This window comes from Vanellus vanellus (assembly GCF_965231255.1).
Source record: "Vanellus vanellus genome assembly, chromosome: Z".
Taxonomy (NCBI): domain Eukaryota; kingdom Metazoa; phylum Chordata; class Aves; order Charadriiformes; family Charadriidae; genus Vanellus; species Vanellus vanellus.
In genome coordinates, this window is record NC_138908.1 from 30,635,259 (window position 1) to 30,653,793 (window position 18,535).

At 39.3% G+C, this 18,535-nt stretch overlaps 1 protein-coding gene across 1 annotated transcript in view; it reads right to left on the reverse strand.

Annotated features, from left to right (window-relative positions):
- Positions 1 to 18,535, reverse strand: part of ADAMTS19 (ADAM metallopeptidase with thrombospondin type 1 motif 19) — a gene marked incomplete at both ends in the record, with an annotated part of 149,614 nt that overhangs the window by 16,272 nt on the left and 114,807 nt on the right. The window contains 5 exons of the mRNA XM_082497411.1: positions 5,390 to 5,542; positions 7,442 to 7,646; positions 9,917 to 10,052; positions 12,940 to 13,093; positions 13,944 to 14,101. Of these exons, the coding sequence (XP_082353537.1) occupies positions 5,390 to 5,542; positions 7,442 to 7,646; positions 9,917 to 10,052; positions 12,940 to 13,093; positions 13,944 to 14,101 (806 nt within the window). The remainder of the gene's footprint in view (positions 1 to 5,389; positions 5,543 to 7,441; positions 7,647 to 9,916; positions 10,053 to 12,939; positions 13,094 to 13,943; positions 14,102 to 18,535) is intronic.

An 18,535-nucleotide genomic window follows, 5' to 3' on the forward strand; every position in this document is an offset into this window, starting at 1 on the left:
AGAGGATGTGGCTGGAAGGAGTGCTCAGAAAATTTGTACAACTGCCCAAAGGTTAAAAATCTATGACTGCATACTAATACCAACAATATTTAGTTATGAAATATTGTTGAGCATACATGGAAGAAAACATCACTTATTTATAAAGTTCTCAATTGTCTGTTTTAGCACCATTTTTATCATTTTATTTCTACTACCAGAAGGTAAGAAAAACCCAGCTTGTTCAAGTGTATTTCAGAGCTCCTTTTCTTTTGGAATTTCCTAGGCTTCCTCTAACTGTTAATATTTATTAAAGTGACTTACAAGGCAACCTTTTCACTACCGATTTGTGTCCCTATCATGCACCTCAGCATGCCGCCCTCAAAACCACTCTTCAAAATTGGCACAGTCCAAAGCAATTTCATACAACCGCTGAACTCACCGATGTTACCCTTTTCTTTCTCCGACAGGCAAAAACAGTGGCTGTGTAACTGAATCCCCTCTTTTCCCATACCACTCCTTCTGAGGGCACCCTGCAGTACGCTGCACATCGTGCAACGAGACTGTGGCTGTACAGACACACTTAAGCGTGGGGCTGTATTTGCCTCTGCTACATGCCACCACCTTCTAGGCATCCTCTTCTAGCTATAAGGGTTGGGTTTTTTTCATCTGTTCCCCTTCTTTTTGCATTATACCATCTCTTGTACTCCATGAGAAGATCATTATGGGCACCCGCTGGTTTACCTCTTGAAGGGAACATTCAAAAGAGATGTATAAACACTGCACCTTCTGCTTGAGACCCTCTGCTAGGATGTATACGCAAAAAAAAGAGTAGCTGTTATCAGATGGATTTAAAATGTTTTTTCTTTCTTTTCATTATCTATTTGATTACATAGTTCCCATGCTTATAAATACTTAAAGGGTGGGTGCCAGGAGGATGGGGCCAGGCTCTTTTCGGTGGTGCCCCGTGACAGGACAAGAGGTAATGGGCACAAAATTGAGTATAGGAAGTTCCACCTAAACACGAGGAGGAACTTCTTTACCTTGAGGGTGGTAGAGCACTGGAACAGGCTGCCCAGGGAGGTGGTGGAGTCTCCATATCTGGAGACATTCAAAACCCGCCTGGATGCTGTCCTGTGCAACCTGCTCTAAGGTGTCCCTGCTCTGGCAGGGGGGTTGGACTAGATGATCTCCAGAGGTCCCTTCCAACCCTATGATTCTATGATTCTCCCCCTACCATGTCACTTGTCAGAAAAGACTGCAAGCATCTTTCAGCAGGAACTATAAACTTCTTTTATTCTTTTTTGGTTTTGCTTTCTTTTTCTATGGGGCCCAATCCTGATGGGAGCTACTGATGTACCACAACTTAATTTTTTTCTAATGTAATCCCACTTACAGATAATGCAATTCAAGACACAATAGAACATCCACCCATAATTACCTTTTGATTCCAGTTTGGCATTCCCAAAAGCTTTGCTTACCCTAAAGAAGCTTGTAGCAGATATAACCAGCAAAGGTATCCCAGTAGATCTAAGTGAGTTATAGATACCAGAATTTCCCATTTATGTGTGATTTTGTGTGCGTGCAAAATGGGTAATGTTTAATTTTAAATTCCTTTTCAGTCTTACCAGTGCTTTTGCCTATTATTAAAGGTGGATTTGTTCTGCTTTCCCAGAAACTACCATGACATACATTTATTCCAGGCATAGTAATACAGTATATTGATCTACTAAAAAAACACGAACAACTTTATCTGAAACAAATTATGTTAATATTACAGGATTGGTTAGAAATGTACAAAAAACTCCCCACTCCCATTTCATTATATTGACATCTTCCATATGATTTGTTTAGATTTCATTTCTGAAACAAAGACATACCTCATTTGCTGGAAACTAACTGTATAATTAAGTCAATATAAGAGTTATTAACATGATGCCAGTATTATTTTGACTTCTATTATTTCACAAAAGTCACATAATTTCTTTGTCCATAAATCTATTAATAGTGTCATATTTTGACTCACGGCCAGCACTGTTCCATTCCTGGAATCTAAAAGAGCTAACAATTTTGGATGAGGATCCAAAGAATAAAACCAAGGCTAATTACCTTGTCAGTAAAATTGTAACATTAATATTATCAAATTCTGCTTTTTTTTAATTGAAGGAGACGGCATTAACTGGGAAAAGACAATGGAATTGGTAATGTTGTTAGGTGCTGGCTCCAGAAGCTCAGTTTGAGCTTTTATTCTTTACTTTCTCATCATACTCATTTTCCTCACAAGAGCAGGCACAGAGCCCAACTGATGTTAAGAACAGCAATGTTTAGCGTATTGAGCCACCTTGCTGACTTAAGAGCTATTACGGAGTTTAACGCGGCATACAGTCCAGGTTATACAGCATGCTTTTAAATTAATTCAGAGTTTTAGAAGGATTGATGTGTTTATTGACCTATCGGAGCTTGCAATTTTGGTCAAATTTTCTTTGATCTTGGTATTATTGTTAAAACATTGAGCAGAAGAATTATTTGATCTTTATGTGACTGTACCTCTACACCAAATTAACTCTATTACAGCACTACTATGATTATTAATACTGTTATCTTTTCAGTAATAGTGCAATTCAAGCTTCATTTAAAATTATGTCTTAGGAGTTCAAGGGAAGCAGCAAAGCCAGTAAGGATCACATTAAGCCTCTTGTTTCAATGTGTGAGAAGCGTCATTTAAATTTTTCAAGCCAAGTCTTGGCATTAGCTTGGGGGATTTTGGCTCTGCTCAAAGGAACAGCCTTCTGTCAATGTCAAGAACAATCCTAAAGAGTAAAAACAGTGAACACAGAAGGCTGCACTGAACCTCTGAGTTAGAAACAAACAGTGAGCAAAGATTAACATTTATCTGAGCTTTCCATTTGTTTCCCCCATTGCAGACATATTAACATGTATGCCATGACTTCATGTTGCTATGTACTCTAGCAATGGAACAGAATAGTAACAGAGAAAAAAAGAAAAGAAAATCCAAGTATACTTTTAATTGAACCCATTTCTCTGTAGAGAAATTGAAGTACCTATTTTTTGGTATAAATCTTGGAAAATCTCAGCTGCACAGTCAGGCTATATGTTAACTGTTCAAAAGGTTTTGTCAATTCCATATGAAATATTTCCTCATCTTCTGATTTTGAAGTTTGAAGTACAATTTAGGAGACAGTGCTATAGCTTTGACTGTAGGAGGAAAGCAGAACATAAGACGTCAGTAAATTTTAAACAGGAAGAAGTACATACATCTATGACCTGGCTGTTTCTGAAAAGTACTGAATTAGAGAATAAAGCTCTTCTTTTCTCCAGAGGGCACTGGGAACATAATGTAACTGTCTGAGCATCCCCACATAGCCTCAGCAACCTGATTTGAATGATTGCTTCAACTAGCAAAGCAGATGCTCATTTATCCACAGTCTACTCCCTGCTGGTGCTAATGCTAAATGATACAGCTTTTTACTGCTGTTCTGTGGTATGGAAATGCAAATACTAAACTTTATTGCCAAACACATCTTCTTATAAAAGTAACCCTGCTACTGTAGTTGCTACTTTGTGCTTTTGAAGTAGCTAATATAAGGGGGTTATCTTCTAGTTTTAGTAAGGCCGTTCCAATGTATGTCCAAATATTTTAAATGATCACCACTAGGAAAAAAAAATAATCATCTGACACTATCCTTTATGCTTTAAATGTGGAAAAAGTAAAGAAAATGGAATAAATAGTAACGTGAGAGTGACAATTTGTACCCCTTCATCATAAAATGGGAGCTCCCAAGCAGAATTCTATGAAACACTAGTTGCCCACAGAGTACTTGCAGCTAATTCTTGGAAGACTGGCTAGTCATACACTACTGGCTTTAGTCCTTGTTTCCAGCTGTTACATCACATGAAAGACAACTAAAAATACATTAAATACTTCTCCATACCAGCAAGTTAAAAAGTGCTGCAATAATGTTAGGCACTGAAAGTAGAAGCGTTGTGTGCAAAGTTATGAAGAGAAGTAAGGAAAGAAAAAAAAAATTACAATCTCTCTGCTTAAGTGTGGTCTGTGATACGGCAAGAAAAAACCTTGACTCTTAAAGTTCAATTTCATTATTTCAGCGTGTTTTGGGTATTCAAAACTGTATCAGATGTTCAAGGTCCCAGTCCAATAACACACTCAAGCACAGATCTAACTAATATATTCTGTTACGGTTTGGCCTATGCTTATGTACCTCACTGAAATCAAAACCCATATGCTAAGGAAATAATGTACTGACAGCTACGTCAAGTGTTCAGAATAGACAGTAATAGATGCTTCCTAGATATTAAACGGTCTATGTAGAAAATTAATAGGCTGAACGTGCTTCCTTATAAGGCTGGAGAGCGTAACTTACTGGAAACACAAATAAAATGTGCAAACACAAATTAATGAAATGTACAAACTGTGAGGTTTGAGTGAACTGCCGTTTCTGGAGTTGTTTGCTGCCTACTGACAACATTAAATTTATACCACATTTGCATGATATTGAAGATTCATATCACACTTTTTTCATATTTCTGACTTTTATTTATACCATTGTCTCATTGTGGCCTCGTGTTTTGGTTTCTTTTTTTTTTGTAGCATTATTATTCTCTCAACTGGTAGACTCCTGAACGTCTGATAAAATTAATTCTTACAAAAAACTCAGCTTGCAAAATCATAGGATCATAGGACATTTTGGTTTGGAAGGGACCTTTAAAAGTCCAACCCCCCCTCAATAAGCAGGGACATCTTCAACTAGATCAGGTTGCTCAGAGCTTTGTCCAACCTGACACTGAATGTTACCAGGGACGGGGCACCTATACCACCTCTCTGGGAAACCAGTTCCAGTGTTTCACCACCCTCATTGTAAAAAATGTCTTCCTTATATCTAGTCCAAATCTTCCCTCTTTTAGTTTAAAAACATTACCCCTTGTGTATCACAACAGGGCCTGCTAAAAAGTTTGTCGCCATCTTTCCTGTAGGCCCCCTTTAAGTACAGAGAGGCTGCAACAATGTCTCCCCAGAGCCTTCTCTTCCCCAGGCCGAACAACCCCAACTCGCTCAGCCTGTCTTCACAGGAGAGGTGCTCCAGCCCTCTCCAGGCCTCTTTAGTGGCCCTCCTCTGGATCCGATCCAAGAGGTCCATGTCTTTCCCGTGCTGAGGGCTCCAGACCTAGATGCAGGTCTCACCACAGTGGAGTAGAGGTGCAGAATGACCTCCCTTGACCTGCTGCCCACGCTTCTTTTGATGCAGCCTGGGATATGGTTGGCCTTCTAGGCTGTGAGTGCACATTGCTGGCTCATGTACAGCATTTCATCCACCAGTACCCCCAAGTCCAAAACATATTATGCTCTGGGGCACTAGTACTAAGGATGCCTCACCTTAGACCAGTCTCCCATTCTCCAGACGTAGCATTTGGAATAGTCCTCACAGTCCTCTGCTTCTTTAGGCCTTGTGGACAAAACACATTTCTTGCGGGGATTGGTGCACCTCACAGTCCGATGCCGTACTCCCTTACCACACTTTACAGAGCACTGTTGGAAAAAGATGTTTTTCAGGTTTCTACAAAAGTCATAGTTGCCCCATTTTATCCCCTTCTAATGACCTCTGCCAGGCTAACATAAATATTTCAAGACTTTAGCGTTTTCCTGACTTCCAATCATCAATTGCATAGACACTGGATTTGTTAAGAACTAACAATTGAACAAAAATTCCTTCTGGGGCAGAATGATAATTGTTGCATTTTCAGCTAAAATATATATAATTAGATAAAAAAAATATTTGCTCAAGGAAAAACTAGGCTTTTGGATAAGGAAACATCTGAAAAGTTATGATGAAGTGAATGCAAAATGTTATACTGAAAATATTAGGCAATCTTTGTTCTGTGAATGAAAGGATATATAATGAAAGAAAAACTAAATAATGTTCATAGGAATAAGTTATGAAGCAACTTCAGAAAAAAACTCTACTACTGTCTAATAGAACTTTTTGGGGAGGTAAAAAAGCTAAAATGGAAAAGTAAATATTCTAAAACTATGCAAGAATCCAGACTGAATTTGAAAATTCAAAGTCACTGCATATACAGCATGTGAAAACTCTCTTTGAGTTGCACAGAAGGTCTTAATCTATGTTTTTTTCCACCATTTCCACTTACATTGCCAAAAATTATGCCATTTCCTTCTCAAAACATTATCACTGCTTTTGATCATCCCACTGCTTGCAGATCAAAACCCTCCTTTGCCAAGCTGATTATAACTGCAGGAAACAGTAATGGCTAACTTCCAATATAATGGTGATAGTAGGAATGGCCATGGGAAACACCTCACTCTTCAAAATATAGTTTTTGCTTCCAACAAAAACATGCTTACTTATTTCTCATCTCTCAAGTAAAACAAACCAACTAAACAATCTGGGTTTCTTTCTTGCACCTCTGTAAGTGAACAACATTCTTCTCACAGCCAGCCCATGCATTATAAACCTCTGTGTACTGAACCAAGAACTGCTACTATTTACTTCTCTTATCTCTTTGAAAAACATTCTCTATGTCTTAGCTCTTTCTCCCTCAGGGATCAAGGGGTGCTGCTGAGCAGAGGAACCCAAAGAAGGAACTGCACCCACATTCAGAATCTACTATTTCTATTCTGAACCCAGAGGGACTCATAGCACAGTTTCTGGTATGGGAGGCAATCAGAATTGCCTTTCTCTTCCAATGGAGAGAGATGCTCCAAATAACCCCTTCAGCTTGTCCAGATGGCAGTGATAGCACCACCCTTCTTTCACCACAGTCAATTACTTTTAAAAGTAGTATAGCCTTTTAGAGGAAGAAGAAAGTCAAATGGACATGCACATTAAAAGATCTTAAATTAATAATGCTTTGAATAATAATTACATTCTACAGCAATCCTTCAGGATGCAACATATACAAACTTGTGTTACTTAAAAGCTCCTTTGCCCACTGCTTGTGCTGTTCTTGGAAAAAGAGGTGAGAAGACAGAGGAAGGGAAGGAAATGTACTGCTTTGCGAGCAGCTCCCCTCATAGCCTCTCTGAAGCAGAATGGCTGCTGATCAACATCCCTAGGTATAAAAGTATGCCAGAGATGTTCCCAGTCTGAACCCAAGGTTTGGTAGCTGATAAGCGATGGTCTTCATTCCATTTACCCCTAGTTACCCACTACTATAGTCAGGACATACTTGATTATACGTGCTTGAAAACTGGCCAAAAGAAACTGTTCCAGGACATTAACTAGGTAAAATGTAGTAGTTCTACATGGCTGGTTTTCTTAGTCCCTGATCCCTTTGCCAAATCATTGCATGAGGACCGTGAAAATCATTAGGCTGAGCTGTGCCACTTGCCGCTGAAAAAATCATATTCCCAGAAAACAGTAAGGCATAAATAATCACTGAGGACTATTTGTATAAAAAAATGCAGCACCTCAGACCAGACTCCCGCCTCCCACACAGTCATGCAGTCCTGGCCTTCACAGCGCTGTGCAGAAGCAGGCTTTGGCCCAAGGCAATCCCTCTCCCTAGCTCTGATCAGGGTCCCATTTCTGAGCTGCTGTGTGCAGGCTACTTGTCTGTTCTGAGTCCCTTTTCCACACGTCCTTGAACAGGGAGTCCATTCTGTCATCATCCATCTACAAAGAAATACAGGGAATGCAGTTACAAGAAATCAGGAAGGGAAAAGTACCATCACATCATCTTACTCTCTTGCTTACCATTACACACACCAAAGACATACTTGCATATTTTCTGCCTCCTCTTAACTTCACTTTAATGGACTACTTATTAATCTAACACATTTTACATTAAACAAGGTGTTAATGTTCATATAACTTCATTCCCCAGCTCATTGCCCCTATGTTTTCAGAGTACTCTCCTCTCATTTTAATCCCAATTAGAAAAGCTTTAAAAATGACAGATCACTGATCAGCCCGTCTGTTATTCTCTATCTATACGGCTATCTAGATGTCAAGTGCATGGTGTAAAGTCCAGCATTCTTTGAAAATACTCAGTTACAAGACAGAATCACTCCTGCGTGAAAGGAGGAAATACAAAAGCTCAGACTTCTTCATGTTCTTCAGGGTCAGGCCTAACTCAGGTTGCGTGGTTTAAATCCTACCAGCAACGAAGGCTGATGCAGCTTGGCAAAGCCCACATACCTGGAGAGCAACCGTTCTAGAACATAATTTTCCCGAAATGTTCTCTAACTCCAGACTGTGGCCATGTGCCCTTAAAAATCAAACAGCTCTGCAGTACACAAGTGTGTCCCAGGAGACTCAGATTGCAAGGGAGAGTTTTTAGGAAACTGAGATTTAACAGATCTGTTCCAACCTTCTGTCACGCATTTGTTGTAACAAAACATATAACTAAGGTTTTTTTATTATCAATCCAGAGGCTCAGTTTACAAATCACAGCCTGTCAAGATAACGCAATAGAGTTTAAGATACTCCTTCAAGTGCCAATAACAAACAACTAGTTATGCAAGCGTATGCTTTAGTTACATTTCTGTTGAAAACTAACAATATTTGTTTGGTAAGAATTAAAAACTTGATATATAAGTTAAGGATCATGATATCCTTCTACATTTCTCAGCACAGCATTTCTTCAGTAGCAATTTTCAGTATTTAAAATGTTTCATTTAATAAGCTGGAAAAACTACAGAACATTGACGATTTATAGCTGACAAGGCCTCAGAAAAAGATCAGACTATTCCATTTCTATCCATTAAGTGCACAGTGATGTTAATAAATAAAATAAAGATCTGCTCAAGTATGCGTATAATGAAATACAAATAATCTCCCTAAAGTGTAATGCCTTAGTCTGGGGAAGTCCAAACCTCGCTGGTTTGGTCTTACTTAAAATGTATCATAACTTGCATTTTATCAATTTCAGTATTTCATCCTTCCCAAGAAAGCTATGTCTTCTAGTTCACTTTACATACTCTCTTCAACAATATTTGCGTTTTATTTACTTTGCATTGTTTTCTTTAAAAATACCCTCTACCTGTCCTACAGATGAACACAGTAGACCTATCTATCCCAGTGCTTACTGCTGGGGATGCTAGCCGACTATGGCTAGCTGCGCTCCTCTCCTCTGAAAGGTGGCAGATACCTTACCCAAGCCCACACAATACTTGGGGGCAGCCGTAATTCTTAGCCGCCACTTGGCAGCAGGATGGCAAACTCTGAAACGGGTCACTGTGCCAGCCTGGACAGCCAGTGCAAGGAGCAGGCTGCCAGCTCAGCTGCAGGGACACCAAACGGGGTGGGCTTTGCAGGGCACAGGCTGCATGCCGCAGCCCCCTCCTGGGGTGAAATTCAGAGAAAAAAGGCTCCTCCTGCTTCTTCCACCATTCCACCATCAGAATCTAGTGCTGCCTGCTGATCCACAGACAAAGGGATGGGGGGAGAGGGAGGAGGGGAGTGAGGGGAAGGCTCTTTATACTTCAAGTTGCATCAAAGAGCCAATTAACAGGTTTTTATTTATTTATTTACCACTTAGTGCGCCCAGAGCTTATCGAGAGCTTCTAAAGGAGCGAAGCCCTGATTGAATAAGACACTAAAATGTCTAATTAGTTAAAAGCATGGTATTAAATCCATCTTTATATAAACAGAATTTAAATTTCGATTTCATAGTTCACATCAGTCTGTGAGAACTCTTCCTGAGGAAAGTAATGAGCTGCTTTATTGAATAAGAATTGATTTAGGCATGGTGCTTAAGGGCTCTCTTTCATTAAAACTCAGGAGAAACAGCAGCCAGTGTTTCTGTTTTCCCTGCGTTTTGCATTATAACCTTTTGGATGTATGTATTTACTACACATTCATTGCCAGAGTCAGTCATCTCTCTTAGCTCCTAAGATTTTAACATCTGATATTACAGTTTAATTTAACTAAATCACTATTACCTGGTCTGGCACGGCCGCTCATTGCACTTGCGGATCTGTGGTTCAGGTTTTGTTAAATATTTGCACTTCTTGTTGTCCACAAGACTGATATTCTTGTTCATAATCTTTGTGCAAGACACTGTTGTTTTTCTTTCACCTAGTAAAAAATAAAGTATGTATGTGGGGAAACCAGGAATATGCAACTTTACTAACAAAGGAAGGACAAAGGTATCTTTATCAAATACAGCAATTTCATGTACGGTTTGTCTTTAAAACCTGTAAAAGAAAATCAAAGCTAGCAGGGAGCCTAAGAGAGATATTAAAGTTTGTAGGGAATAATGTGATTTTCTAATCCAATCTTTTCACACCACTGTCAACAGAGTTTTGTTGCTTTATTCCTGTAACTAGTCATAGGCCAAACTTAGTGGAACACTTGTTTCTTTCTCAACCACTGAGATCCCAGTGCGGAGGAAAGCTTGCAGGAAAATTACATAGAGAAGTATGGTTGCTCATTAACATATACAACAAGGAAAGGAATGGCAAGTCCTGCTTCTCCATCTTGCTCAAGCGTAGTAGTTTTGCCTCGTATAGCCATATACTGGCAGGCACAGCCGGTGCTCAGCTAAAGGGAATCAGCACATGCAACCTTCAGTAAAGAGCATGCACTATTCCTATGACCTGCTCTGTAGGGTAATCATTTAGGAAGGTGGGTACTGCCTGCAGAGACCTAGTGCATGTTCTGTACAGAAACCTTGCCCTGATGGGTGGGTTGGAGCGTGGTGTCTCCTGAAGCTGGAAGCATTAGAAACCAGAATTTAACATAGTACCTACCACAAGTGGTAACTTGTAATAAGATGGGAGCCTATTTTTAGAAAACTAGCAATCCTTGAATGAAAGACTTCAATCAGTAGAAAATAGGTTCATAACCATTTGTTCCTGTGCTTATGTTTTTACAGTCTGTTTCTACCTGGAAGTTTACCAACAAACAGGGTGCACGCAGGAGCAGGGCGGGCTTAAGCATGCAATGTTCCCCAGCGGTCAGAAATGTGCCTGCGGATGGAGCAGTCAAGTTATAAATGCACGTTATGTGTGTGACCACAGCTGACATTTTACGCAGCGCCTGTGTATATGAGAGCACATGCAACTAATCTATCACATACAGCATTTGAAATGTTTGACAATTCTTTCTGCATTTACATATACATCTGTGTATTCATATTCTCTCCCACACAAAGAAAGCTGTTCTGCAACACAGGAGGTCGCAGACCAGTTACATATATAAACATGCATGAAACCGCATGGCTTCATCAATAGTTTCATCCTGACATACACTTTAAACATTTAAGCAAAACTACCAATAATTGTTATATTCTTTAATCGGATTCATCAAAATATTGATGTTAAAAATTGAAACACAAATATTTACCCAGGGTACAAGCTGCAGCATTTTAATTTCATTATTGCTTCACATTTAAGCCAAGAACTAAAAGAACAGTTAAAATGGTTTTGTCTAAAGTAAGAAAAATCTTTCACCAGTATTTCAGAATATTTGCAGTAAAAATAACTTTTAGGGAACTTTGTATTAACTCGGTTATTTTAGACAATAACAAAAAATGAAGGCCAGCTACAACAGAAAAATATGGTAAATAAACATTACAGTAAAACACTTAAATATTTATTTAAGCATTAATGTAGAATAAATTACTGACATACTGCATTTTAAGACTTCTCCAGATGATAGGTAACTTCAGAAATACTTGGGGCAATAATGAGAGATTGTGGTAGCATTAAAATTATTCTAAAAATAATTCAGGAAACTGTAAAAAGCATGAATACTCCAACTGAATAGGAATGCACTACCAAGAAACAGAGGATGCTACTAGCACCACGTACAAAATACCTTCAGGGAAGAAGCTTTCTTACCAAACCACAAAAAGCATGTTTATGGAAACTACAGTAATCTGTCATGACACCAGGATTGTTCACAGAGTCAAAGGAGCTAGAACACTCTGTTCCTTATGCTGCTGTTATGAGAAAGTAAAGCATTTCCAGGCCTTCTTATTCAATCACAAGGTGCACAGCAGTTTTCAGAACTGCTGGTCGGAGCGACCGTGACTGTCGAAGTTGCAAGCAGGAAAGACAGGTTTCAAAAATCAGTATTTCAAATTCACAGTGTAAGTCTGACTAATTGCACAAGGTATGAACATATCGCTATAGGCTGCATTCACTAAAAAAATCCTCTGAAGTGTTTTTTCAGTGTAATTATCTACTTGAATAACCATCTTCTAAACAGCAGTTTTAAAGGATATTGTTACCGCAATACTCTTTGTGTTCCAATATTTGTTTTCGTATCTGTATTTTGTTCTTCCAAATTCATGGTTTTTTATGTTTTATAAACATAAACATAGGGAAAATATCACATCAGCATACTAATATCTGCTGTTGTAATATTTCTTCCATATGTTTCTGGATCATCCTCAACTCATGTTACTAACTGTACACATTTGATCTGAGACTGAGGTTCAGCTTTTCTGTAGTTTGAAATGTCTTTTACAGATCATTTATCTTCAATAGTTCCAAATACAGAGTGGAATGCATATGAACTTTCTATTCTTGTTCTAGCTCTTGCACTTGTATTTCTTCTTGGAAATTGTGTCCTGAACTTGCTTTGTTAATCTAGATTTTGTTCCTTCGCGCTACCATCTTTTTCTACTTACTTTATTTAGTTTGAATCTTTTCCTAGAGTTATGACTATTCTTTTAATATAATCAGGAAGCATGAGACTGAAGTATGTCCATCATTGTACGGAATCATACAAACTGCAATGAGGATATTACTATTAAATATACAACACTGACCATCAGAGTCTTAAATACTAATACACCATGTGCATGCATATATATACACACAGTGTATTCACATATATATATATATACATATTGTATACACCCACATATATGAATATTGTATGTGCATACATACTGTATATACATATATATTTTTAACGTGTGCATGTGCATTTGTACATTTTTCTTTTATTTTACCTCCTCCACATACAGCATCACAGTCCTCCCATCCAGAATGAGTCCACATGAAAAGAGGCTCTGGTACTTTAGAGCTCTGATTCTCAGGAAGAGGATCCAGTGGGATTGTGTACTCATAGTGTAGTCCATAGCTCTGGTCATGGAAGAGCAGCACCTGCAAGACAGAGAGAAGGAAAACCTTCCTATGTACACAGACACTGTGGAAGACAAACTCCAAACTGTGAGGAGATAACCTTAAAAAGCACGACAGAATGACTTAATGTCTGTAGCCACTCAACCCTCCTGATGGATTTTTTAGAATAAATTAATGAGACTACCCAAATCAAGACAATGGGAAAAATCAAAACACAAAGGTCAAAAAAGCTCTCCATGTGAAATAAGCGAACAAAATTCACCAGAAATCTGGAGGATGATTACATCCTGTGATTTCAGTGCTCTTAAATACAGGAGGTCTTTCCTAGATGCATCAGATTTAAAACTATTTTAGATATGCCAGACAATTTTTTGTATTTGAAGGGTTTTGAGTGGGGAATTATGTCCTTATCACCTCTCCTTCTTTCTTTCTGGTGCCTATCAACTTTTCCTCCCTTACACTGAAATTAATCAAAACTGTACTTCTTCACGGAGAATGTGGTGATTGCAATCCTCAAATAGCAATGCTGGGCTACAGTCAGCCAGGATAACAAACATCTGATATTAATTTGTATCTCTCTCCTTAAGCGGCACATCAGCTTTTTATGACATTTGTAGGAATGCTGAGACCTTCCAGATTGCCTCAACAATGCAAAGATTATTTTTGGATTTAAATGCATTTTTTTAAGAAGTGGGCTGACAGATGTCTATATATAAGCAGGTGTGTGTGTAGAGATATATATATATGTATATAAAAGCAGGTATATCTTACATACATCTCCTTATCCTCAGGAGCCTGGAACAAAACATTAGTTACAATGCTATATGACAGGAATCAGGTAAAAAAAAAATAAAAATCCATATTTTCATACCAGTAAATGTAAAGGTGATGTTGTGGGACCTTTGGCTGATATTTTCTCCCAGAGACCTCTCCGAACATAATGGACAGTGGTCCCAGCAATATTGAATGTTCCTGAATGCTCTATCTTCCAGTCACTATTGATTGACTGTTTTCCTGCATCTCGAAGAGCTGCAAAATATATGAAAAAAGACCAATATTAAAGGTGTCTGTTCAGTAGTGATTTGGGCCCCCTTTCACTTCCTGTTTGGATAATTTAACAAGTAGGTGAAATCACCTAACTCTGTTTGCAAAAATATTTATGGATCCTAAAATACATGAACTTAAATTGGAACATGCTTCAGAAACACTTTCTGGAAGGAATGCTTGGCAAAACCATGTGTGTTTAACATTACTTTAAGTTAACATCAGTATTTTAATGCCTGAAGAGACTGACAGGCTCCACCAGCATAATTCATAATTTGATCCCTGAATTAATTTAAGGCAAAGGCAACTATTCTGTATTCCCAGGGTAGTCATTTCTATAATCCATAAAAGCATGGGAAACAAAATTTTCACAAGACACTCTTCAAGATTTGTGGAATTAGGCTAAAACTTAAAAAAAAATTCTAGTTCAGTATTCTTACCCTCTCTAATAACTACATTTGCCTTTTTGTCCACCTTAGAATGCAACAATACTATTGTCATCCTACCTAAACACTTATTTCACACACTGTCACCACATAATTTGATGCTTCTAACAAATCCGAAAAGCTTGTTCTTTATGGCTGAATCATTCCCCTTGTTGGCCTGGTTTATATTCAAACGCATCATCAAGTCAGGTAAGGTATACTTCATACATTGAGAACACAGGATTTTACATTAGTTTTCTATAGTAAACTGAATAGATTCCTCTGTGAAGGATTTGTAATTTTATTTTATTTTACTTTACTTTTTATTTTATTTTATTTTGTTCAGACGAGGTCTGTGAAGTAGAATATACTTGAAGTCACCTTCAGAACAAGAAGTTTTACACATTCCTCTTCATTGAAATTGCACGTTTGGCATCAGACTGTTGTAAGAGAACCTCAACAGTTTAAGCCTTGTCCAAAATTTTTTTAAAGTCATAAGTTAATGTGAGTCACTCCTGTAATCATCTTCTCTCCTATTCATATTTATACTGTTATGTTTTGTTTCTATGGGAAACAATGGCAACAGGTCTATGGACTGGCAGAAATACAATTGCGTAAGACACCACTGATGTGTACCACTGCAGCACTGTGTAATAAATGTTAAGACTATAAAATCCACTAACACTGTAGAACAGCCCTGTACTAAAAATAGCCAGTGATTTTGCCACATTTAAAAATTGGTATTTTAGGTTTAAGCATTCCATTATTAATGGTAATTAAGTTCTATTTAGTGTTTAAACTGTAGAGGCCGATCCTCTTCCCCGTGGAGAAACAAAACAAATGTACTCAAAAGTGCCAAGGTCCAGTTGGGTCATGCTGCTCAGATGGAGCAGCATCCTCTCCCTGGAGAGCAGCAGACCTTGCATCATTTTGTCTTGTCTTTAAAATGAACATGTGCGCCGCCGCACACAGACATGTACAGGGAACTAGAAACCCAGCCCCAGAATGGAAAAAAATATGCCAGATCTTGCATTTTCTGCTTTCAGATTCCTCACTTGAGCCACCGTGGTTAGACAAAGTAAGAAAGGGTATCCTCAAGCCTAAAACTTAGGCCTGGATTCAGGCAGTCCAGCTTCTGTTCTTGACTCTGTCACACCCCATACTGTAAGCAAGTTCACTGAGTTTTATTCCACACCACACACGTATTACCACTCTGCTTAGCTTTCAAAAAAGAAGGATTTCCTGTACAGAGCAACATAATACAGCAAGAAAATTCAGCACACAAGCGTATCCTCTCTCAGGCAATACAAATAGAGCAATACATCTATAACTAAAAAGACAAACTAAGAAAACTCAGACTGGGAAAACCTACTGCAACTGCAACGAAGACCAAAATTTCAGTGTTAAAACAAGGGAGCTAATGACAAGTATATCTCTGCAGAGCATGAAATGGCCATAATCACAATGACAATTAAGTAATGGTGGTAAGTGCAATGTATTTTTTAATTACTGCACCACGTATATACACTCTTCCAATTTTAATGAGGTGCGAGAGGCTACACAGCCACAGAGACGTTACATTTCACAGTTCAGCTATTGCATCTCCCAGCGTTTAGTGAGGAGCAACAGTGCCCAGGTCCTGGTCCTCCACTTGGTAAATCTGTGCCTACTAATCCTTTTATTGTTTTCTATGGAAAACCATAAAATACTGCACCACTGTGTTAACTTTGAAATTTTTGCTTAAATTGAAATTGCCACGCTTTATCGAGAGGTTAAGAAAAATGGCATTTGTACAAAAATAAGAGGAAAGTTGACATCTTTGTGAATTGTGAATTTTGCCTTTTGTTCTGTGCAAAATTCAGTCATACTCTCCAGAACAGTACCAAAACAATGTCACTTCGACTGATCCTTATTTTTCTCAAGAAAATAGACAAATTAAAAAAGTAAATTCAAAATTCTTTTGTCGAGGAAGTCATTGTTTCCCTTCTATTCAGATTATCATGTGTTCCCTTCAAGCCATTCATAACATTAAGACTTGAGATTTGAGTAAATTTTTGAGAATTTCCACTGAGGTAAGTCTGACTGGTTGGTAGGTCCCAGGGTCCTCCTTATTACACTTTCTAGAAATGGTGCAATATTCTCTTTTCTCCAGTCACTGGGGACTTAACCTGACTGCCTGGACTTTTCAAATATGCTTGAGAGTGGCTTGGCAACTACATCAGCCATTTCCCTCAGCACCCTGGGATGCATCCTATTGGGTTCCATGGATTTGTGTACAATCGGGTTACTCAGGTGGTCTCAAACCTGATCTACGATGGGAGGGACTTCTTTCCACCAGTCCCTGCCTTGACATTCAAGGACTTGAGCAATGTGGGAAGGGTGATTACCATTGAAACAGGCAAAAAACCTGTTCAGTACCTCAGGCTTCTCCAAGTTTGCTGTCATTAGTTCTCCTGTCTTATTTATGTGGGGTCTGCGTGTGTGTGTACGTTTTCTTTAATCTTCCTTTTCTGACTAACATACCTGTAGATGCCCTTATTATTCTTTGCATTCATTGTCAAACTCAGGTCCAACTGTGCTGTAGCTTTCTGGATCCCATCTCTACACATCTGGACAGCATCCCTATATTCTTCCTAGGATACATGTCCCTGGTTCCACTGCCTATGCATTTCTTTTTTATACTTTAGTTTGACCAGGAGGTCCTTAGTCAGCCATGTTGGTCTTCTGGCTTCCTTGCCTGATTTCTTATGTGTGAGAATTGAGAGCTTTTTAGATCCATGAAAAAATGGCATAGAATCATAGAATGGTTTAGATTGGAAGGGACCTTAAAGATCATCAAGTTCCAAGCCCCCTGCCATGGGCAGGGACACCTCCCACTAAAGTCGTTCAAAGCCCCATCCAACCTGGCCTTGAACACTTCCAGGGATGGGGCCTCCACAACTTCCCTGGGCAACCAGTTCCAGTGCCTCACCACCCCCAGAGTGAAAATTTTTTTCCTAGTATTTATTCTAAATCTACCCTCTTCCAGTTTGAAGCCACCACCCCTCATCCTATCACTACATGGCCTAGTAAAAAGTCCATCTCCAGCCTTCTTGTAGGCCCCTTCCGGTACTGGAAGGCTGCTATAAGGTCTCCCCAGAGCCTTCTCTTCTCCAGGCTGAACAAACGCAACTCTCTCAGCCTGTCCTCATAGGAGAGGTGCTCCAGCCCTTGGATCATCTTTGTGGCTCTCCTCTAGATGCATTCCAACAGGTTGATGCCCCTCTTATGTTGGGAGCCCCACAGCTGGACACAATATTCCAAGTGGTGTCTCACGAGAGCAGAGTAGAGGGGCAGAATTACCTCCCTCAACCTGCTGGCCATGCTTCTTTTGATGTAGCCCAGGATTCGATTGGGCTTCTGGGCTGTGAAAGCGCATTGCTGGCTCATGCTGAGCTTCTCATCCACCAACACCCCCAAGTCCTTCTCCTCAGGGCTGCTCTCAATCCATTCTCCACCCAGCCTGTATTTGTGTGTGTCCTTAAAGAGCTGTTCTGCTCTTTTATCCCTGATGGCAGTTTCCCGGGGGGTCCCATCCAGTAATTCCTTAAACAACTGAAAGTTTGCTCTCCTAACATTCAGAATCCTGGCTTTACTCTTCACCTGGCCGATACCCCTCAAGATCATGAGTTCCACTAGGGCATGATCACTGCAGCCCAGGCTGCCACCTCTCTAAATATTTCATCTGTGTCGGTAAGCAACCAACAAGGTCCAGTAACACCATTTCTCTTCTTGGGCTGTCTACCACCTGGATTAAGAAATTATCTTCCATACACTCCAAGGGTCTCCTGGACTGTTTACAGCTTGCTGTGCTGTTTTTCCAGGTGATGTTGGGTTATCGAAGTCCCCAGGCAGGGTCAAAGCCTGCAAGCATGATGCTTCCTGTAGTTGAAGTAAAAAATGCTTTGTCAATGGGCTCCCTTGGTCAGGCAGCCTGTAGTAAACACCAATCATG